The 24,973-nt window shown below is 38.1% G+C and overlaps 1 protein-coding gene across 2 annotated transcripts in view; it reads left to right on the top strand.

The window, feature by feature from the left end:
* SLC36A4 (solute carrier family 36 member 4) overlaps positions 1-12,854 on the top strand; it is a 53,400-nt gene extending 40,546 nt beyond the window's left edge. For both annotated transcript variants that reach the window (XM_013979268.3, XM_005667225.4), the window contains exons 10-11: positions 777-946; positions 8,050-12,854. In XM_013979268.3, the coding sequence (XP_013834722.1) occupies positions 777-946; positions 8,050-8,360 (481 nt within the window). In that variant the 3' untranslated portion in view covers positions 8,361-12,854. The remainder of the gene's footprint in view (positions 1-776; positions 947-8,049) is intronic.
* The last annotated feature ends 12,119 nt before the right edge of the window (positions 12,855-24,973 follow it).

Genomic DNA, 24,973 nt, shown 5'->3' with positions numbered 1-24,973 from the left:
TACTGTCCATCTAGGAGTTCCTTTGGTGGCATAGTGAGTAAGAGATCTGGTGTTGTGATTGCTATGGCTCAGATTGCAGTTGTGGCGTGGGTTCAATCCCTGGCCCCAGAACTTGTGCGTGCTGTGGGCGTGGCCAAAAAATGCATTGTCCATCTATCATCTAAAATTTAAATATATATATCAGCTGGATTTTTTTTTAAAAAAACAAGCATTTAATAAGATACTGGCCTACGTTTGTGTTGGATTTCTTGTCTATCATGACATTAAAAAGAAAGCTAGATTCATATTAAGTCAACAACATGCATGAACCTGGCAGACGTTATGGTAAGTAAAATAAGCCAGGCAGAGAAAGACAAACACTGCATGGTATCATTTATATGCAGGATCTGGAAAAAAAGTCAAACTCAAGTAAACAGAGAATAGATTGGCAGTTGTCGGGGGCTGGCGGATAGGGGAAAAGAGGAGAGTTTGGTAAAGGGGTACAAAATTTCTGTTACAAAATGAAGAAGGCCTGAGGCTATAACGTATAACATGGTGACTATGGTTGATGATACTGTTTTGTATAATTTAAATGTGCTGAGAGAGTAGAATCAGAGTGTTTTCACCAAAACAGATTAAAAAAAAAAGTTATTTAACTGTCGTGGGAATCCTCTCACATCGTATACATGGAGCAAATCATCACGTTGTACACTTTAAATATATTACAATTGTCTCCATCGTTATACCTCAATAAAGCTAGAAATAAGAGAATGACTAAATTTTGAATTTTTTAACAGGTTATATCAATCAGTGAAAATTCTGTATTCCTTCGGCATCTTTGTGACATACTCGATTCAGTTCTATGTTCCAGCAGAGATAATTATTCCTGTGATCACATCCAAATTTCATGCTAAATGGAAGCAAATCTGTGAATTTGCAATAAGGTCCTTCTTGGTAACCATTACTTGTAAGTATCCCTACATATTTATACCATAATGATTTTTATTGTTGAATTTCTTATAATAAAGCTAATTAAAGTGGGGGTTTTTTTTGTATTTTTTTTCTCTTTTTAGGGCTGCACCTGCAGCATTTGGAGGTTCTCAGGCTAGGGGTCAAATGAGAGCCACAGCTTCCGGTCTACACCGGTGTACACCGGTCTACACCAGCCACAGCAATGCCAGATCCGCGCAGAGTTTGCAACCTACACCACAGCTCATGGCAACACCAGATCCTTAACCCACTGAGCGAGACCAGGGATTGAACCCACAACCTCATGGTTCCTAGTTGGGTTTGTTAACCACTGAGCCACAACGAGAACTCCTTCTTTTTTTGTATTTTTAGAACAATTTTGTTCACCTAGCTGGGATACGTTTTGGTTTAAAATTCTGTTATCCTACTGCTATAAAAGAAAACACAAACCAGATCCTATCACCCGTAAAACAACTAATCAAATTATTACTTTGGAAATTATATCACTCATGATCGAAATATAAATATATTTAAATCAGATGCATGAGACATATTGTTGATACACGTTTTACTTTGATTTTCTAATTTTCCTCAGGTTTTTTGTATCTGCTAATTTGTGTATACTTAACAGTTTAACTCTCCATAACTACCTGTTAGAATAGGTTTTGTTTAGTTTTGGTCGTTGATAGTTTCAGTGGCCTATTTTACTTATTATTTGTAGGAATGCATATAACCTCTCATTAAAGTTTCACATTATAAAATACCTCCACCAGGTATAATTAATAATAGAGACTTGTGGGAGTTCCCATTGTGGCGCAGCGGAAACGAATCCAACTAGTAACCATGAGGATGCGGGTTTGATCCCTGACTTCCCTCAGTGGGTTAAGGATCTAGTGTTGCCATGAGCTGTGGTGTAGGTCGCAGATGTGGCTCAGACCCCGAATTGCTGTGGCTGTGGTGTGGGCTGGCAGCTGTAGCTCCGATTTGACCCCTAGCCTGGGAATTTCCATATGCCAAGGGTATGGGCCTAAAAAGCAAAAAACAGGGGGAAAAAAAATAATGGAGACTTGGGGAGAGGGAGTTTGAGTTTGGTGAAGTGGAAGGAACATGGTTTCAGAGTCACACTGTTTCAGTTTCAGAGTCACACTGTTTCAAACTCAGGCCTACCACTTACTTGCTGGTATCTTTTTCTTTCTTTTTTTTTTTCTTTTTTTTTTGTCTTTTTTTTTTTTTTTTTTTTTTTTTGTCTTTTTAGGGCCACACTCGAGGTATAGGGAGGTTCCAAGGCTAGGGGTCAAATTGAAGCTGCAGCTGCCAGCCTACACCACAGCCACAGCAACACAAGATCCAAGCCGTGTCTGTGACCTACACTGCAGCTCACAGCAACTCCAGATCCTTAACCCACTAAGCCCACTGAGCGAGACCAAGGATGGAACCTGTGTCCTCATGGATACTGAGTTGTATTTGTTTCTCCTGAGCCACAACGGGAACTCCCTTGCTGGTGTCTTCAAGTAAGTTACATACCATCCTTGAGCCCCTCTTTCCTCAACTATGGAATGAAGAGAAGACATTCAAAATTATTAACAAAGTAGCTAGAAGTTATTATTATCATTATTGTCGCCACTTTATTATAACCACAAATGGAAAGAAGACTGCAATAATGAACTAACTAACAGGATTGCCTGGAATGATACCAAGGACATAGTTACAGATGTTCGGGGGAACAACCAGCTTTGGAAAGTCTGTGGATGATACCGACAACCATGTTGGCTCACTCAGAGTTAGAGAATGGTAGAACTGGAAATTCTGGGAAACTCTGAATTGTATTGAACAGCTTGGGGTGGAGCTTATGCCAAGATTTAAAGAATTAGGTATATTACATTTTGTTCAAAGAAAAAGCAGAGCTGGGAAAAGTAGATAAAACTTATCTTTCAAAGTAATCAGTTCAATGAAGTACATCAATTTCCCAACGTAATAAGGGAAATCACATTCAGGAATAAAGTCAATAAGCCCATCCTCTGATGACTAATGAAACATTCAGGAGGAAAAAGTTATTTTAAAACGTTTGGGAATTATTTTTCACACATTGATTTGATTGGCATTTTGACAGTTGTAACTAAATAAAAAGACTTATCAAAGTCCTTTTATCAATAGATGTAAGATGATTCTATTCTGAAAGTATCTGTTTTTAAAATCAGTTACTGAATTTTAGTAACTTCATCCATTTCTGCACATTGGCTGCTATTATTATGTTGAGCTACCTGTGTACTGAGGTACAGAGCATACTATACACCTGCTACCATGAATTAATTCCCAGAAGCCAGGGTTTTTCCTCAAGAGCTGAGTTCATGACACAGAGAACTGCAGCTTTTACTCTGCTGCTTCTTTCTTTAAGTTAAAGGTAGTTAAACCTACTTAGCCATATGTGAGAGCTATATTTACAGCATGCTTTGGACAAAGAAAACACAAACCATGCCGTGGTCCCTCCTGCTTCATTGAGACACATCATTGGACACTGAACTTCATTTAAATCTTTGTCACATCCTTCCAGATTAAAGCAAAAGCCAACTGATACTCGTGGCAGGACTGTGTAGTATCCGCTCTCCAAAGCACTTGAGAAGGTTCTGTGGCAGGCTCTTTACTGATGAGCATGGGAGAGCTGATGGGACCTCGCGGTGTCCATAGAGCAAGCTGTGCAACACCAGCAGTGAGAGCAGAGGCTCAGCTAGGTTTGCATGGAAACTGAGTATCTTTCAGCATTCCGTAATCTTTCCCAAGCACTCAATCCACCTGTGTGTATAGTTCTTCAAAGTAGTAGACTTACCAGCTTGGATTATATTGATGATGTCCAAGTCCTCATGTAGCATTTGAATCATCATCTCATAGTATGATGATTGAGAAGGGGTGAGTCAGTCTCTTCCTGCATGTTCCCTGTAGGCACTTACTTGCTAGAGAGGCATCACACAGGTGAGGGAGAAGGGTGGATAGAAACTGGCCAGAGGCCCCATGGACTACCATAAATGCCTTCTGTTTTAAAAGCAAACCTGTAGAAAAGCTATTAAAATCTTGATTTGAGGCCAGTATTTTGAGTCCATGTTTCAAATGAATCTGTAAAATATGTTAAATATTGCTTATTTCTGTTATTGCCTCCTTCATTGATCCTTATACTATTTCTACTTTGAAAAGTTCTTGGATTTGAGAGTATGCTTTTCACTTTAAGAAAATTTTAACTACATAAAGCATAAATCTTTGGTAGTTTGTAGAATATTAAGACACACTAAAAATTCATTTAAGTTAATGTCACTGCAGGTGAGAAAAAGTATTATTCAGTATCCTAATATTTTGTCTTAGAGTCAGTAGGTATGTGGAGAAGACCATTCACTATTTGTATAATTAAAATTTACATGATAGAGTGTTTCCTCCAGTTTTGTTGATGTGATAATATCAATCATTTTTTTTCTTTGATATGTCTGCTTTCACCCTTTAAATGTAAAAAAATGGACTTGCATAGGTGTTTTTTTTTTTTTTTCCCACATTAGGAGGAAACTTTGTGCCTTAAGGATACATTCTTTTTCCCTGTAATATAGTTTTGGGAAACACTGGATATACTTTTTTTTTTTTTTTTTTTTTTGCTTTTTAGAGCCACACCCGCAGCATATGGAGGTTCCCATGCTAGGGGTCGAATCAGAGCTACAGCTGTAGACCTACACCACAGCCATAGCAACGAGGGATCCGAGCCGCATCTGTGACCTGCACCACAGCTCATGGCAATGCCGGATCCTTAACCCACTGAGCGAGTCCGGGGATCAAACCTGGGTCCTCATGGATGCTAGTCAGATTCGTTTCTGCTGAGCCACAATGGGAATTCCCAATACTGAATAAACTTAGTTAGTACTTAATAGATCTTTTCATAATAACTGTCTGTAAATGACATGGGGCAACCTATTTACAGTAATCCTGTAGTGAATATTTGTAATGAACAAACTGTCCTTATCCCAAGCTATCCTTTGATGTAACTATTTTTGTGTGATTCTGAGTTCTTCTGTCTTGGATTTGCCTAAAATGTATATGTATTTTCTTGATAATAACATCATCAGATAACATTTCAAGCCATCTTTACTAGCAAATATCTATTGGTTATGTAATATTTAAAGAATGACTTTATCCAGTTGATAAATTTCATGATTTAAAAGTGGTTGGTAAATAGAATTCTAGTCTGAATGAATAAGTTCTAAAATACTATATTGTTCCTCCACATGGTTTTCCAGCATTTCACTTGATTTACTACTAACACCGTGAATTATTGAAAAACAGGAGGAAAACTGGCTTCCAAAATGAAAAGCTCTTCAGGTGGCGTGATTTTCTGGTTGTACTTTTAAATACTACCAGCTACTAGGAGTTCCCACCAAGGCACAGTGTGTTAAGAATCCAACAGCAGCAGCTTGGGTGGCTGCAGAGGTGCAGGTTCGATCCTTGGCCCTGAACAGTGGGTGAAAGGATCTAGCATTGCTGCACCTGTAGCTCAGGTTGCAGCTGCAGCTCAGATTCAGTCCCTGGCCCAGGAACTTCCATATGCCATAGGTGCAGTGATAAATAAATAAATATCGCCACTTCCTATAGGTAGGTGAATCATGTCTTCACAAAATAGATATAGTCTATGAATTTTGAAAGGTTATAATTGCATTTGAGAGTTATAATTTATTTGTAGTTCCCTCAAAAGAAATGTTAAAGGGATGTAGCATGCATCCATTAAACAGACTCCACTTTAAAAGTATTTCCAGTTTAGACTTCCAGCTTCTTCGGTGTCAGTTGTTATTTAGGAAGTTTTTATTATACTTCAGTTTTGTAGGTGTGAGGCTAGTTTTATAATTTCAAGATAATTTTTAGAGTTTTAGCTTTCATACTAATTTGAAATAAAAATGGTAAATAATAATGTGTGGCCCTAAGAAATGTGGTGGTTCCTAATTAATCCCACATCCTCCTGAAAAACATTGAGAGCCACAAAGAGAATCAAGGAGGGGAAAAAAACATGAACTAAAAAGTAAGACGTAGAGAAGCAGTAGCCTGCAAGACTTAATTACAGAGAGCGCAAATTAAATTGTATATATACCACAGAAAGTTCAGTAAGGGACAAAGAGGCTAGAGCTGAGAGACGCCAAAGGATGTAAACTTAGAAATAAAAGAGAGGCGGAACCAGGATTAGAGAGAAAACTGGTAGTTTTTGAAGACAGGTAAAGGCAAGCCGACACATACATAGAGTCCTCCCAGCCAGAACGGTGGTGATGTGGCCACCATTGCTGGCAGTGGTCGTGTAGTTGCCACAGTTTGCTCGTGAGCAAACTTGGTTGTTATTTGCTGGCAGCTCCAACCCTCGATGGATCATGCAATGAACCACTTAAGGACAATTTGGAGAAAGAATGGGAGCCGATTTTGGCAAACCTTCTGCTGATACCTTTTGGTAAGATACAGATAAGATCAAGAAAGGGCCAGATGAAAACTTGTCAATAGCTTGGAATAATATCCTGTTGACATAATTATGCATTCTTTTTTTAACTTTTTATTTTGAAATAACTTAGAAAAGTTGTTGAAGAAAGTAGAATTAGAGAATCCCCTTGTAGCACAGCAGGTTACATATCCGGTGTCACTGTAGCGGCCTGGGTTGCTGCTGGAGTGTGATTCAATCCCTGGCCCAGGAACTTCCACATGTCACAGGCACAGCCAAAGAAAGAAAAAGAAAAAAAAAAAAAAAAAGCAAATAAACAGTAGAATTAACTATAAATGCTTTATTCATTTTCCTCTAGTGTTAACAGCTTATATACCACAATACAATTATTAAAACCAGGAAATTGGGAGTTCCCGTCGTGGCTCAGTGGTTAATGAATCTGACTAGGAACCATGAGGTCGCGGTTTGATCCCTGGCCTCACTCAGTGGGTTAAGGATCCGGCGTTGCCGCGAGCTGTGGTGTAGGTCGCAGATGCGGCTCAGATCCCATGTTGTTGTGGCTGTGGTGTAGGCCGGCGGCTATAGCTCCAATTTGACCCCTAGCCTGGAAACCTCCATGTGCCGCGGGTGCGGCCCTAGAAAAGACAAAAAGACAAAAAAACAAAAACAAAACAGGAAATTAACAGTCCAATATACAGTGCTACTAACTAATCTATAGACCATATTCTGATTTTGCCAGTTTTCCCACTAATACCTTTTTCTGATCAGGAACCATACTTGAATTTAGTTGTCATGTCTACTTAGTCTCCTCCAGTCTTGACAGTTCCTATCTTTCTTTACCTTGATGTCTTTAAAGTGTCAGTAATTTTGTAGAACTTCCTTCAGTTTGGATTTGGGTGATGCTTTCTTATGATTAGATTGAAGTTAAGCATTTTTTAGAAGAATTCCACAGGTGATGCTTTGCACTTCTCATTGCATCAGCTCATGATATCAGTGTCTTATTACTGATGATTTTAACTTTTATCACTTGGCTTAGGTGGTGTCTGTCAGATGTCTCCGCTGTAAAGCTGCTCTTTTCCCCTTTATAATGAATACATATCTTGTAGGGAAGTGTTTTGAAACTATACGAACATCCTGTTCTCATAGTTTTTGCCCACTGATTTTAGCATCCTTCAGTGACTTTTCCTGCAACAGTTATTACTTTGGCATTTGCTTAATAATGACTTTGTGTTTGCATTGTGTTTTCTCTTTTGGTTCATTGGAATCCTAGCATAAGGAATAGGTCTCTTCTCTGTCATTTATTTAATGATTTATTCATATCACACCACCGCAGATGTTGTGCATTGTAGAATGAGCTGGACGGCAGAGGAATGAAAATGCTTTCTTCACCCATAATTTCATAGCAAAAAATTAAAAGTTGTTTACGTTAGAAACTCAGTTGGTAGTCAAAGTCTGAGAAATAGAACCTGCTGTTTTGGTTTCTTTCTTTGTTTTCTTTTTTAACGAAGAACAAAATATGACAGATTCTTCCACAAGCAGTAGTTTAGCAGTGCCTACTTGCATTAATTAATTTGAATGTATTCTAAAAACATCTACAGTTAGTGTTCACATCAGTATAAAATATTTACATGAGAAAAATTGGTCTGTTTATTTGCTAGGTGCCGGAGCGATTCTGATTCCTCGTTTAGACATTGTGATTTCCTTTGTTGGAGCCGTGAGCAGCAGCACGTTGGCCCTGATCCTACCGCCCTTGGTTGAAATCCTGACATTTTCTAAGGAGCACTACAATATATGGATGATCCTGAAAAATATTTCTATCGCATTCACTGGGGTTGTTGGTTTCTTGTTAGGTACATATGTAACTGTGGAAGAAATTCTCTATCCGACTCCCAGAGTTCCCGCTGGCACTCCACAGAGTTCCTCTTTAAGCTTGAATTCAACATCGTGCTTTATATCTGGTTTGAAATAGCAAAAGCAGAATTAGGAGCCTTCTACATTTTGTCTCGTCTGGAATTGATTAAAATAGTTAGTTGAATACATTGCTATTTACTGAAACAGAGAACCAAACTGTTTTCTATTTATTTTGGCAGTAAGTTATAATTCTTTTCCAGTTCTGATAAACTATGACAGATTCTTGGTTTTTCATATTAGCAGCCATTTGGAAAAAGTTAGTTTTGAAAAATGAAAAAATTAAAGAATGAAAATACTTCTGTTATTCTTCATTCAATCAGAAATACTTTAACCAAGATTCTCACTTTTACCCTCGTGCTACTTTTTTGCCACCCAGTTGAGAAAACAGGGTTTCACCAGTAAGAACATGAAAGAAGCATATAGGTAACGAAAATCTGACCGTGCCAGTGAGTGTCAAAGTATACTTTGTATAATGTAAAAAGATCTCAGTTATGTTTTTATTAGAGAGCCAAATAAACCTTGGGAGTTGAGAAAACTCTCATTAGCCATAATGTAAACATCAGAAAATCCCCCAACCAGCATTATTTTTGTACTATTCTGTCATGGTAGCTGATCTTCATAATGAAAACCAGGAGGCCCTGTGCAAGATTCCGACTTAGCCTGACAAGTTTGAAAGAGACTTTATCCAATACAAATTCCCCCACCCCCCTTTCTTTTTGCCTGAGAAAATCGATGCCCACGGTGGCTTAGTAACTCGGTCAAGACCACTCAGCCCTGAGATCAAGCGAATCTCATCTTTTGATTCCCAGGATTTTTTTATCGTTCACATCACATCCTAGAAAAAGAATAAACTATGTTCAGTTTAACTTTGGAGTTTGTTCTAATTACATTTTAAATACTTGGAAGGTCGTGATCTTTGATGAGTATATATGACCTAAACAGGAAGTCAGGGAACTCTCAAAAGCCATGTGAGCCTCAAGGTGGGAACGAAGCGCTGCTTTTTGAGCCTTGCTGGCGTAACTGCTGGCTGGTAGCAGGTGCCCAGCTCTCCTGTGTGTGGCTCAAGCTCTCCTGACTGTTTCTTTTTCTCTAAGTTTGTAGGCACCACCTTCCCTTCCCTATTGGCAAAAAGAAAAAAAAAAGAAAAAAAAATAGAGATCTGACATAATACATGATCTGTGCACTCTTTCCGGCCTTGTGGCTTTCCTTATCCTGGCCTTCTATTGGCCTGAAGGGGCAAAATAAAAGCAAGAGATTCAGGTCTGGGAAAAATGGAGACAATAATAAACTTTTTGCTCAACAGAGACACTCCAGGCTTCTTCCAGGGAAGACTGTCTATTCTCCATATTCTCCAAGCTCAGTTATTAACCAAAACTATCTCAGTGGGCATGAAAGATGAAAATGGTTAAGTTTAAAACTAAGAATCCTGATTTAAAGAAAAAAAATTCATACTTTAAAACTCATTGAACTTTTTAGTCAGGTTGGTGATACTCTAATTTGTAACATTAGAACATAGCATATGTAGTGTATATAGGCTATATTTTTATATGTAAATGTTATCTAAGTATTTTTGTTGCTTACATCATTGACGAGTCATCAAATACAATCCTAAAAATATATCAGAAGCTTTATTTTGGTACAAATTCATAAGAAAACTTTTTAAAAACATATGCATTAAATATCACCAATAATTGTGACACTTTTTATCTCAGTCAGTTATGTTGAGACTTTAGTCATGTGGGGGAACATGGAAGAAGTTAAAAGAAAAGTAATTGTCGTTGGACTAATGTCATATCGAATCCAAGTAAATTAGGTGGGTTTTTTTTAATGTATAACTTGGTAGAAAGTGACTTGAAAATCATTATTTATTAGAAGGCACTGCTAGGTTTTTGTCAGCTGTCTTCAGGTAATATTTCTAGTCTGTGTGAAATTTTATTTTTAAACTTTTGCCTTTGTTTATTCTCTTTATGGAATTTATCAAATTCAGTGATGTTTCAAATGGTTGATCATAGCAATATATAAATTTTAAATCCAGTGCCCAAAAGTTGAGTCCATTATCAACCAGCCTTCCTTATTCATTGAGTGCTGAATCGACATCCAGGATTCATTTCACTAAATTATCAATACTTGAAATATACAAGAGAAAAGTTAAATCCAGAAAGAAAGAGCAGCGAAGAAGGGAAAGAGTAGTTTTAATGATTAATAAGAAACACTATGTGGGAGTTCTCTTCATGGCTCAGTCGGTTAATGAACCCGACTAGGATCCACGAGGATGCGGGTTTGATCCCTGGCCTCACTCAGTGGGTTAAGGATCTGACGTTGCCATGAGCTGTGGTGTAGGTTGCAGACATGGCTCAGATCCTGCATGGCTGTGGCAGGCAGCTGGAGCTCCAATTCAACCTCTAGCCTGGAAACTTCCGTGTGCTGCAGGTGCGGCCCTCAAAAGCTAAAAAAGAAAAAGAAACACTATGTAGATATAAAAATGCACCCTTATTTATTTAAGATTCTTGATGAGGTATTTTATTTGCAAAAAAATCAGGCAGTATTTTTTCCCTGAAAATTTAGTTTTCATGTGTGTCATAACATTTTCTGAAGATTCTCAGAGAAGATATTTCAATTAAACCAGCTGTGGATTTTATTTGGGGGCCTGGAAAAATGAGAATGATTGCACCTGTCAGCTGTTGTATCTGTTACATTTGGTCCATGACCAGCATTTCACCAGCCACCACAGTCAAGTTCCCTGTTCTCTGAAAGCTATTCAGGTGCCTAAGAATCTTTTCATCTGCAGGTGTGGGGGAGGAGAAGGGGAGCTTTGATTCCTCTGATGAGCTCTGGGCTATGTCAGTCATCCCTGTTCTCTGACAGCCAGAAGGATTTCTCCAGCTTCAGAGTCAACTTGTCAAACACTGGCTCTGATATTTTTAATTTTGAATCACAGGGTCTTCATTTCCCCACACGGCCAGATTTCTCCATAATTGAAGTTAAATAAGAACTAGTTTTGTCTTAGTTAAAGACCAATTTGTATGGTGTTACCAAATGAAAAAGTGCTATATTAGCAAAAGCCACATTATATTTTGATTCTGTCCTCCCCGGATTCTCCTTTATTAAAACAATTTCTGCCTCTTGTCTAGGTTAACTCAACATTCTTATTAGCATTGTATATGTAGTGTGCATGTTGTACATGCCTTCGTGTGGCCCAATTTCACTCAGTATTTTTGCCATAGTTACAGACTAGCTCTCTGACTTCAAAGTACTGCACAGACGTCAGTTAGGATGTTCATGGAAGTTCCCCATGGATGTCCTGTCCACCTGGGGCAGAGCACAGGCTTTCTCTAGCATACCTGGGGCGAATCTTCTGGGACTGACATGCCGGAGATGGCAGTACAGCATCTGAGTAGTACCTTTTTTTTTTTTTTTAACTAATAACATGTCCCCTCCTCTTTCTTTATTAAAAGGGAGAAGATACATAATAAAACTAATGGATAATAAATAAAATTATTTAAATGATACCAGTGGCTCAAAGAATATTTTCTGTTGAGAAAATAATTTGGTAAAAATATAGACCATTGATACTATGATTTTTTTTTTTAAATGAGTATTTTGATCTTTGGGGCTCAACGAACTTCCCCTTCATAAGAAAATTTGAGAGACTTTGATCTAAAAGACAAAGCAAGATATTTCTTAATATTAGATGGCTGACTGTAATTGTTAACCTTTTGTCAGTATGTTTAACCGTGAGTAATCTTATTTATGCCACTAGTGCTCAGGAGATTAAACATCTTTCTGAAAGTGGTTTTGACCTAGGAGATAAGAAAACATGCTTTAGAAATGCTGTTTAGGAGTTCCGACTGTGGTTCAGTGGTAATGAACCCGACTAGGATCCATGAGCATGTGGGTTCCGGTTCCATCCCTGGCCTTGCTCAGTGGGTTAATGATCCGGTGTTGCCACAGGTGGTGGTTTAGGTTGCAGACGCAGCTCGGATCCCGAGTTGCTATGGCTGTGGTGTAGGCCAACAGCTCCAGCTCCAATTCGACCCTTGGCCTGGGACTCTCCATATGCAGCAGGTATGGCCCCAAAAAGACCAAAAAAAAAAAAAAAAAAAAAGAAAGAAAGAAAGAAAGAAATGCTGTTTATTGCCCTACAATAAAATGAAATGACAAGTCACTCTCATTCTTTAAATTTTATGTCAAAAGTACCTAATTCTTAGGCACACACATAAACTCACACTCCAGTAATTTATGTGAATTAAGTACTGATACTGATTTATCATTTAAGTTGGTTCCAGAAAGATGATGTGTTGAAAGATCACTCTGAAAGTTATTCCATTGGAGTTTTCTTGATAACAAATAGGGAAATACATGTTTGTACCGTGAATAAATTAAGCTGTGGATTTTTGTTTTTCAAAGTGATGTTTGTTTGAGTGAAAACTGCATATCAGTGCACTTGAGTCAAATCTTTTTATTTTAACTTATTTTTCTTTATAATATGAAAAGATGTTTTAAAGTACTGTAACTTCTGAATTTTCAATAAAATATTATTTTGCTTGCAAAATGCCTTTTTACATTTAAAATATGTCTTTTATAAGGTTAAATGACATTGACAAATGTCACCAGCTGAAAAGGGCACTGGTATAATATTGTCATAATAACATTTTAACCAGTTTTTGTGGTTAATTCCTTGTCGTGTGACCTTCAGCCTTGGAAGTTGTTATTATGCACCTCTGAGATTTAAAAGCAGAAATTGACTAAAAATGAAAGGTCATACACAAAATCATGACCTGAACTTCCTACAGAGTGAGTGAAGGAAGAGCAGGCTGCAGATGCTGCATCCTTGTGTCAACTCACCACAATCTTAAGGTCAAGTCACACTGATACATTGTGCTTGTGTTATGCCAACCCCAAATCAAAGACCATAACAGTATTTATACCTTTATATCAATAATGCTGCCCCTGTGGATTTAATATCAGGACACACCATAGTCATCAGAAGACTGTACATAAAGGTGCAGCATTGTGTTTAATAGTGAAAAATTGAAAACAACCTAAACATTCAACCATAAGGAAATCATAAAATGTGATCTCTTTGCTTAGAATACAACAGGGATCATTTTAATTATACTAATGTTATATGGAAGGTTAGCAATGCATAAAGAATACACACAAAATTATTTTTTAACAGCAGCTCTATCAAAATATGCTTTCAGACCAAGTCAAGAAGATATGCAGAAAGTGGAACCATCGTCTATGGCCATACCACCCTGAACACACCCAGTCTTGTCTGATCTAAGCTAAGCGGGGTCAATCCTGGTTAATACTTGGGTGGGAGAAGGTGGAACCATAGTGCTGGGCAAAGAGATGGGTTTTACTATTTTTAAGTGAGTAGTCAAGGGAAGTCTCTGAGAGAAAAAAAGGTTTTGAGAGGGGACTAATTTATAAAGCTTTAGTAGTAGTACAAGCTCTGGTCAAGAAACAGAAGGAACATAAGCACACAAACGCACGCACACGAAAGCCCAAACAAACAAAAATACAGGATGGGGGTAGGGCTGGATTAAAATAGAGATGTAAATGGAATACTTGCTGGAGAAAAAAAACCTTAAACATGGCCATTTTGTAAAATTAATTTTAGGGTTTTTGTTTGTTTGTTTGTTTTTAAGGGCCACACCTGTGGCACATGGAAGTCCCCAGGCTAGGGTCAGATCAGAATAGCAGCTGCTGGCCTATGTCACCACACAGCAACGCTAGATGTGAGCCTCATCTGTGACCTACGCCACAGCTTGCAGCAACACCAGATCCTTAACCCACTGAGCAGGGCCAGGGATCCAACCCACATCTTCATGGATACTAGTTGGGTTCTTAACCCACTGAGCCATAATGGGACCTCATCACTTTAGCATTTTTTAATGTAGATAATTTAGTGGTTATTAACTGATATGCACATGCTCTCAAAATTTTGCTTATATATTGTCGGGGTTCACATTTCAAGGGGTCCACAGTCCCCAAGGGAAAGATTTCCTTGAAAAGGTGCATCAGTTTTTGGTACAGCAGGTTTGGTTCAGCGTTCACTGAGGAGGTAGATCAGTTTGAAGGCTTAAAATGATATGAAGCTCTTGGTCTTCACTGTTTCCTGGAGCCGTGAAGCCCAAGACTACCTGGTATGAGACGATAGGATGCTTCTCAAATGAAAGTGCATTCATCTAGCCAGGGAATAAGGGAGTCACTTCCCCATCCTCTATCCTGGATCTAGATCTGGGCTGCAGGATGAGGACAAGACACTGACGACCCACCCTGCCCTGAGCGGAGAAGAAAGATGTGCTGCCTGCGGATCAAGGCTGAGTGGGTCTAGGGAGAAAAAGTAATTGGACATACAACGGGCAGTGCAGAGGCAGGCGCCTTTGGATCATGGCCCTACCATGCCTTACATGTTTGTGTAGCTCCAGCACCTAACAGCACCCCACCACGGCCCAGAATAAGTGCTAGGAAAACCGACCTCATCACACCCCATCATACATTGTTTCTCCTTCAGCCTCAGCTGTGTGAAGACCAAGAGCCTCACTCCCTGCCCTTCAGCCTCCGATTACAGCAAACCAAGGTGCTGATGGCACCACAAACACATCACACACCATCTGGTTTTCATCCTCATGAGCCCATCATCCCTCCATGCTGAAACTACTTCCTTCTACCCCCTCCGCCGTTGCTCCATTTTTTCCTGGCCAATCCTTTGTTATTGCTAAGATTCAGTTCAGATGTCTCTTCTGCCTGGAAGCCTTCTCATCCGACCTCTTCCTCACACAGAATGAGTTGTGTATTCCTTCCTTAATACGAGCAAATGACCTTAGGTGTATTATCCCACTGCGATAATTCAGTTTCTGTGTCCATCTCTCCATTCAACTGGGAGTTCTACAAGCATGCCATATGTATGCTATATATATATATATCTAAAACCCTTCTTTGCAAGCCCTTATGGCTTCCTGTTTTACATAAACAGATTAAGTTTTATAGAAAAAAATCAGAGGTTATGCTTGCTACCTATTATATAAAAAATTACACATAAATATGCATGCACACATGCACACACACGTTTTTTTTTGGTTTCCCTTCTGTCTGTCCTCCCTTAGCGAATATAAGCTCCATGAAGGAGGCAGTTTTGTCAGTTGTGTGCAGTGCTGGATATCCAGTACCTAGAAGAGTGTCAGGCACATTGGACATGCTTCAAACATGTTTGTTGAATGAATGAATAAAATGACAAAACGAACAAGGAAAATCCCCATGTTAGAGTTCTGGCACTTAAATAAAATCTTCAAGTGCAGGAGACAAGTCATGCTTTTTGTGCTGGCCCCTCCTGCCCTGTGCCTATTTGTTGAATGACTGTGGCCGAGTCTCTTTTCCACTTCGTATGGGAGCTCAGCAGGCTACAAAACTATAAAGCACTCAAATCTGAGTGTCTTCAGGAAAATCCTATGCATTAGTCAAGCCTTAAAAAGACATTCAGGGAGTTCCCGTCATGGCTCAGTGGTTAACAAATCCGATTAGGAACCATGAGGTTGTGGGTTCAATCCCTGGCCTTGCTCAGTGGGTTAAGGATCTGGCATTGCCATGAGCTATGGTGTAGGTCACAGACGTGGCTCGGATCCCCGCGTTGCTGTGGCTCTGATGTAGGCTGGTGGCTACAGCTATGATTAGGCCCCTATCCTGGGAACCTCCATATGCCACGGGTTCGGCCCTAGAAAAGGCAAAAAGACAAAAAAAGGAAAAAAAAATATTCAGGAGCGTCTGGTAATGAATGTGAAGTCTGTAAGTGGAAAAGACTAAAAACTCTTCTTTACAAGCCTTTATGTCTTCCCGTTTTATATAAACAGATTAAGTTTTGTAGAAAAAAAAAACCCAGAGGTTATACTTTCTACCTATTGAATCAAAAATTACATGTGAATTAGAATGGAAGTGGTCCGTTTCGGCTAAAAGAATGAGATCCTGCTGTGTAGCCCTGGGAACCATGTCTAGTCACCTATGATGGAGCATGATAAGGTGCGAAAATAGAATGTACACATGCATGTGTAACTGGGTCACCATGCTGTACAGTAGAAAAAAAATGTATAGGGGAAATAACAATTAAAAATAAATAAATAAAAATTTTAAAAAGAAGTATTTGTTGAAACATCGAGTCCAGATATCTGAGGGCATGTTCCTGAATTTTTGATGCCTAAGGGGTCCCTGCTGTGAGAGTCATACACTCAGTTTTTTGGAATCTTCTCACGCAGATTGTCTGGCTGTTCTGAGAAGCTCCCTCTTACCAAAGTGCTTCACAATATGGGAGAGAAGGATCCCATGCAAAGCAGGAATGAGGATCTATCACTGCTGGGAAAAGTGACTGACAAGATGATCATTTTGCAGAGATGGCTAAACATGAAAAGTGAAATTAGGAAGAATAACAATGAATATCTGGAAACTGGAATTAATTTTACCAAAAATCCACTCATTCCAGTGCATCGTCTTACGTGAGGCGTTGCCCAAGTGTGTTATTTGCACATAGAGCAGAGTGTGCTCTGTGGCAATCAGAGCAAACGACCGTCATCCCTTTCAGTATAAAGCAGGTGAATTTTACCACTGGAAAGAGACAAGAGAACTCAAGTTATACTGCTCTTGGAAAAAACGGATCTGGGTCAACTTTTTTACCATATGCCTGTCATACGAGCCCCCCCCCCGCCCCCCAGTGCTTATGACTGGTCAAATATCTGCATCAAAAAACACTGCCGGAAAATGGTATGGAGGTTTCTCAGAAAACTAAAAATTAAACTACTGTATGACCCAGCGATGCTATTCCACCCACATCCCACTGCCTAGAATCGTGTCTCATGGCCTGTGTTACTAATTCCAAGAGGGGCTGGAAAATAGAGTCTTTCTATGTGCCGGGAAAGAGAGAATGGGGTTGGCAATCGTCTATTAAGTCTCAGCTGGAGATGATAATAAAAAACTCTTTCACACCCAAAAAATGTACTATTGAGAGTGAAAAAGCACATGAATTTTTAAAATAAAGCATAATACTTCCAAGAAACTTGGAGTTTAAGGGCTCCAATGGGGTTAGACTATGAAGAAAATACATTCGGACAATATTATTTGAAAAGGTATCTTTATTTATTGTTTTGGTTAACACTTACATTTAATTAATACTCAGAAGTCCTTACTGATGACAACAAGAGATTGGATAAATGAAGGGGAAAAGATAAACCTCTCATGCAGACAATTAAAAGCAGTTTTCGTAGGTACCCCGTCCTCATTAAGGGAGACCATAAATTCCCACGGAGACTTTCATCCAAAGCGTACAATATACAAGGGAGGATAGAAGTAACTTTACAAGGAGTAATATTTTCCTTTTTTTAATTTTTGAAGTTTTAAGTTTTCAGAAGTTCTGTTGAAGCATTCTTGATTTATAAGGTTGTGCTAAACATCCGTTTTTTTCTCAGATCCTTTTCCTGTGTAGACTATCGCAGAATATTGGGTGGAGGTCCCTATGCTACACAGCAGGTCCCCGTTGGCCCGTCATTCCTTCTACCACGGAGTGGATATGCCAGTCCCAAACCCCCAGTTCATCCCTGTCTCCTTTGGTAACCATAAGTTTGTTTCCAAAGTCTGTGAGTCTGTTTCTGAGATATCTTGATGAAGAAATTTGAGAAGTTAGTAGCAACGCCCTCAGACTAGGCTGCCCACACTTCTTCACTTTCACCTTGGGGATCAGCAGCAGGGAGCCAGGGTCAGGTACACGATTTGCACACTTAGCACAAAGCTTCTTCTCACAGTTCCCCCCCTTCATTCCCTTCGTGGAGATAAATCCCTTGTATGAACGATGGAAACCACTGAGATGCTGATCTTATTAGCACTATGATCCAAACCAAAAGAACGCAACATAGGAACCTCAGAGGAAGAGAAGATGGAGGGTTAATTGCTATCGTCAAAAGGGTAGAAGGAACCCGGTCTGTTCAGATTTTAACATTTAGAAAAGGAGAGGAGAAACTTCACAGTGGAGAGGTGTATGGAATGGTTTCATATGGGTTTCACTTCTGACTTTTGCATGTAATTTTTTCCCTTTGAAACAGTGGTTAGAACGAAAAAGCACATACAAGGAATGCAGCTACTGAATGAAACTTAAAAGTCCCTTTTGAACACAGACAAGGTATTGATAAATGTTAGATGAAGTGAGAAAGAGATAAAGAGTGGCATTCGTACTGACAGCTCCTAAAAATAGCACCCTATCATTTTTCATTAAAAGGGTAAAGTCAATAATTAAACTTGCTGTTTTGAGAATTAATTTCCTGGAACTTCGATAGCATTAAACATGAAATCATTATATGACTTTGTGTTATAGTTGCTATAAGTTTCATGTTTTTAAATAAAATGCCTAATTTAATAGTTAGAATAAACAATCTGGAAATAATAGGTTAAAATGAATACAACCAAACCTTTACAAAAGAGTGCAGACCCTGCCATATCACATATCACAGATTAACCCTGTGTGGTTTGCAAATATGTTCTCCCAGAATGTAGGTTGCCTTTTCATCCTTTCAATGTGTTTTGGAGGGTAAATATTTTAATTTTAATAAAGTCCAACTTATAAAATTTTCGTTTTATAGACCATGCTTTTTGTTTCAAGTCTAAAAACTCTTTGCCTAGTCCTAGATCATAAGGACTTTCTCTTACTTTTAAAAAAAGTTTTACATTTTTACCTTTACATGTAAGTCCATGACCCATTTTGAGTGAATTTTTGTTTGAGGTGTGACACTTAGGTCAAGATTCATTTTTCCGTATGGATGTCCAATTGCTTCTGCACCATTTAATGAAAAGGCTATCTTTCCTCTACTGAATTGCTTTTGCACCTTTGTTAAAAATCATTTGGGGATAGTTATGGGTCTATTTCTGGGTTCTTTTATTCTGTTCCACTACTCTGTGGGTTTATTCTTCCATCACTATCTATCACACTGTCCTAATTATTGTAGGTGTAGAATAAGTCGTGACATTTGGTAGACTAACTTCTACTACTTTAGTCTTCTTCAAAATGGTTTCAGCAATTCTAGTTCTTTTACATTTCCGTATTTATTTTAGAATATTCTTATCTCTATCTACTAAAAAGCTTTTAGTGTTTTTTTTTTTTAGCATAGTTATTTGCTCACAACTTCAAAAACAACAAATGTGAGGTGCTATTTTGTGATCATTCTAAGTTCACATCAATTGTGTTCCCTTGTTTCTGGAGGGTTCCAGTTTCAGCCTGTGGTTTTCTAGCTGGGTAGCTGTTATTATTTAATGTAAACATCCATCTCTGTGGGAGCACAGAATGGCACCATCAGAAAAGAGATGGATGGACACTTGCTCCCTTCCACCAGCTTCTCCCCCCTAAGAAATTGTCCCACTCAGCAGCCTGAGTACGGTGCTATTTAACCCCTTAGTTTGGTGTTTTGATCCTTACTTCTAATCCGCTGTCTTGTATCTCTATTAGACTCCACTAATGAAAGTCCAACGCAGAGAATAAAATAATCTAGTATCAACTTAAAAAATATGCACAACTTAAAAGTTGAAAGTTAAGTTTTATTTGGGGCAAAATGAAGACCATAGCCTGGGAGGCAGCATTTCAGATAGCTCTGAAACACCGCTCCAAAGAGGTAGGGGAGAATGTCAGTACATATGTGATTTTGGTGAAGGGGGGTGGTACATGCAACCAAGCACACAGTTTACAGAAGTTTGCTGCTAGTCTTTGAAAGTTATTGCTGGTCAGGAGAAGCAGACGTCACCATGAAGGATTTTAGTGCTTTTCTAAATATGAGGAGATGCAAGAAATTGAGCTCATAAAATCTTCTCTTGAAAATATCTAGCTATCTGAAGACCTGTTTTGCCAGTTTTCCCAGAGCACAGAGTGCCTCCCTCCTGATCTCAGCCCGGAACCCCTTTCAGAGGATGTCGAGGGCCAGCAGCAGCAGTGGCTCAGGATTCAATCCGTGTAGAGGCAGATGGCAAGTGCCAATCTCCAGTTCACACTAGAAATCATTTTGATTACTTCTGATAGCCACTTTGCCAACCGAGGCTGAGCTGTCACCCAAGCATCACTGTCTAAAGACTTTTCATAACAGGTCTCGGCAAGTCTAAGGGACACTTGGCTTCATAAATGGCAATTAGACCATTTTATGTGAGGGACTTGAGCATCCCTAGATTTTGATATTGGGTTGGTGGAGACCTAGAACCGATCCCCCACAGATCAGGAGGGATGACTACATATATTATATTTTATTGCTTCCTTATGGAGGGTAATGACCCTGAATAGTTAAAGATCAAATTAATTATTATCCTATGACATTATTCCGCTTTAATGGTAATAGCTCTTGGCATTTTTCAAAAGTCAATGAAGTAGTAACTTCTTTAGAAGATTATGTGAATGCTTCCAGGTTGTTCTATTCTCCTTAAAAATGTCAGGAGACAAAATAAAGGAGACAAGCTCAAATTGAAGCAGGTCAGATGTAAAAAAGCAATTCCCAAGAGTGTAATAAGCATAGGAATGTTTTACTGAGATATAAAATGCATTATCTTGAGATGTCTGCAAAAAGTTTAAAGATTTCAGCCCAGAGCAAGAGGAATTGATTTAATTACTTCAGAAATTCTTTAAGGGTTTTCATTGTTAAGGAAATTCTGACTAAAATTCAAATCCTTGAAAACACATGTCTAAAATCTCTTTGGTTATGATAAGGAAAGGCAAAACAATCCCAAATCTCTCTGAAGTTGAGAATTATTCAGATTACTAAGATTTTCTCATAAATTAGTAAATTAATTTGAATTAATGTTGACAATTAAGATTTTCTTGCCAATTAAAACTTTCAGGATTTCCTGCTCTGGTGCAGTGGGTTAAGGATCTGGCACTGACTCTGTGGTAGCATGGGTTCAATTCCTGGCTGGGTACAGTGGATTAAGGACCCAGAGTTGCTGCAGCTGTGGTGGTGGCTGTGGCATATGTTGCAGCTGCAGCTCAGATTTGATTCCTGGCCAGGGAACTTCCATATGCTGTGGGTGTGGCCATTAAAAAAAAAAGACTTCCAAAGACAAGTAGAAAGTTGGTTTTGCCATGAGAATTTCAAGATTAATTCAATATGGCTGAAATACCTCAGACACACACATACATATACCTTACATATGTGTGTTGCAGATGAAAGTGTGTTTACTCATATGTCATTAAAATTCCTTAAGTTTTAATATAATTAAAATGAAAACCTCTAAAAATAAATGTGTTTTTTCAGTTATATGTTTAGAGATATAAAAGCAAGCCATCTGACACTCAAATATTGTAAATATATATATATAAAAAAAAAAAAACTATTGCCACCTCAGACTATCCCTCTTCATCTTGGTACTTGCTGAGCCCAAGCCAAATGGGAAATTCTTTACTCAAACACCTAAATGTCAATCTTTTCAGATGACATGTCCTGCCCACTCCATACTCTGGAGTGCTGGGACACAGGTTTGATCTCCAGCCCAGCACAGTGGGTTAAAGGATCTGGTGTTGCTGCAGCTACAGCGCAGCTCTGATCCCTGGCCCGGGAACTCCCATATGCTCTGTGGTGGCCAAAAGAGAAAACAAAAGTAAACAGAGAAAAACATGCTTGAAACAAAAGATAATATAGAAAGTCTCAGCAAATAAATGAAATATATGAGAAGAACAAAATATAGGTTTCAGAACTGAAAAATATAATAACTCATTTTTTTTAAAGTCCTCCCTATACTGACATAAAAAATGAGTCCTCATTGGATGGACTCAATAACAGAATGAATATGACTGAGGAAAGTATTAGTGAATATGAAGACAAGAAAACAGAAATGACCCAATCTGAACAACAGTGAGAAATGGGTGGAAAATAAATGAACAGAATCCCAGGGATCTGTGAAACTCTAACAATAGAGGTGACATTTATATAATCAGAGATCCAGAAAGAGAGGAGGAAAAGATGGGACTCAGAATATTTGAAGGAGATAATGATAATTCAGAATTTTTTGAGCAAGACATTCCCCTTTTAAAATAGTAAAAATTTTCAGAGCCCTCTCCACCATAGTTGCCATTCTTTTTTATGTCTTATCCATAGGAAAAACACAAATAGCAAAAAACTACAATGAATCTAGTGGTGCTTTTAAATCTGTATTGTGTTATCACAGTTACCTTGGACATTAGCAGGCACAAGTAGACTGTGAAATATTTCCTCAGCCTTCCAAATAACAGTTTTGTACAGCATGGCTTGCAGATCCCATGACATAATTCTCTGACTTCTGGGGATAGTCACTGGTTCATTCTTTTGTTCATTCGTTCAACAAATACTTACTGTTCCCTTACTCTGGCCCACATGCTGGGAAGTGTGTTACAGAGATTTCTGCATTTGGCATTGCTGCTTGACAGCTGGTTCTGCTGCTGTAGGAAATAATCTCCTCTTGTCCCTGGCCAGCATCCACTTAACAGAGTATAGCTTGGAAAGCTGATGAGGCCCTCGTTGGTCTTTTTTGATTTTGTTTTTTGAAGTTCTGTAAATCTTCTCGTATGATAAAGCCATTTGGGTATTTTCTATTTTATGTTCTGCAAACCAGCTTACCTTATTTTTGCTTTTTGGTTTTGATTTTGGTTGTCACAATGTCCTTTCCTTATTCAACAAGTCACCAAAATCTTAGTCACCTTATTGTTGCTTTTTGGTTTTGGTTTTCATTGTCACAATGTCCCGTGCTTATTCAACAATTCACCAAAATCTGTCTCTTTCTGAATAGATCTTTTTGTTATGGAGGCACCGTGAAAATTGTTGCCTGCTTTGGCTGTTACTATCCCTGTCCTAACCACTGTCAATAGGTTAGTAATGAGCAGGTGAATTACTGTCAAATGAATGGGAAGCCTGGGTGAAAGGAACTTGTTTCTACTTGCATTGTTTTCAAGTTCTAAATATTTTGTGACTGTCTAGCTATGTTGACCAAAATGACAAAAGGTCACATTTCTATTCTACATCTTACTAAGTAACAATTTGTTAAAATTAGTAATTAACTAAACATTTGTGAAAATTAAACATGATGTCAAAGGATAATTTTCAAAAATTGGTAAGGAATCATGACCTTCAGATATAAAATGAACAGAGATTTTATTCAACTTATTATATGCATGAATTATAATGCAGTAAAGAAATGTTGAAATAAATTTGTAAAAACCATTCTATGCATAGGGTAAGAGTCAGTTTTATTTCAACAGGGCACATCTAATTTACATGCCCATAGACTGGAATTGTTTGCATTGCTGTCACTTTGCAACAAATTAACTACTATCTCTACAAGATTTGTAAAATAGCTAGTCCAAGTCACCTCCTGATGGGATTAAATAATTCCCAGGGCCTCTAGCCTTTTATTGAAAGGATATTCAGTAACCTCTTGCCCATTTCAAAGTCTTAAATTTTTCTCTAGAGTGATAAAAGCTATAATTCTGCCTTAGCAGTTAGGGAAGGCAGAATAAAGAAACATATTTGTTGAAACTACACAGAAAGAAATTACATCTCTCTTATATTTTGCACTTAGTTTTTTTTAGCAGATAAATGAGAATAAAGCAAGCATAAATATTAATAATTATAAGGAAGATTATAAATATTAACTTCACTTTATCCAAAATACAAATAGAAATGCAATAACTACGAACTAAATGCAAAATAGAAATTCATGGTAAATGTGTATTAAGCTTATGCACAAAAGGGCACATACTCTATCAAATGAAAATAGTGATTTTTTTTAAAGATGTGAAATTATTCTAATCAGTTATTTTCCTCTTTAATGAAAAAGCATGCACTCCTATGTTAGTTAATTCAAGCCACAGAAGTCTAGGAAAATGAACTGGGAAAATAGGCTCCTCTGGTTTAATATAAACAACCTAAATGTGACATTCAAAGGTCTGGGAAGCAATTTCCTTAAACTATTGACATTAGATTGACTTATTTGATTTAGTTTTAAGTTATTCTTTTGTCTGCAATACATGCTCATGCATTTTAATTTTTGAACAGTAGTTTTTTCAGCAGGCATTTACTATATATCTTTCTTTAGTGCACCAAAACCACACTAACTAGTTTTACCTGCTAATAATCAATTCTTTAAAAAATGCTATTATTAAACCAAATTGTAATCAGACCTTCTTTAGACTTTAATCATAAGGATTGAAAGGCTGAGATAAGGCAAAATTTTTGAACTCAGCTGGTACAAAAGCTAAGTGGGGGAGCAGCACTGAAAAATGCTAACGTCTGTGATAAATTCATTTGAGTAATTAAAAAAAAAAAGAAAAGAAAAATGCTAACTTCTTGGACTAGGATTTCCTCTAGACCTCAAGATCTAAGTAGTATATCTGTCCTGTCTGCCCCCCAATACAAATCCACAAGCCTCACGAAGTTCTTTGCATAGTTAGACAAATATGATACCTATTTACTTTATCATATTTGCACAAAAACAGAATTCCAAAACTTGTCACATTAATTTCTACCACCTGAATCCCATCTCTACCTCCTCTTACTCCTTCCTTAGTACACCGAGTTCCCTTGGGGGCAAGATTTGTGTCTTGTACCTGTGTAGGTACCTTATGTATGTTCTTAACATCTAGAGTGCCTAACGTATAGTAGGTACTCAAAATGTTTGTTGACTGGTTAA

This window comes from Sus scrofa, chromosome 9 (assembly GCF_054392235.1).
Source record: "Sus scrofa isolate SSC_HxYL_T2T_F1_AM1 chromosome 9, Sscrofa_HxYL_maternal_Yorkshire_Landrace_v2.0, whole genome shotgun sequence".
Lineage (NCBI taxonomy): Eukaryota > Metazoa > Chordata > Mammalia > Artiodactyla > Suidae > Sus > Sus scrofa.
The sequence above is the reverse complement of the archived record's forward strand: the minus strand, read 5'-3'. Positions and strand labels throughout refer to the sequence as shown.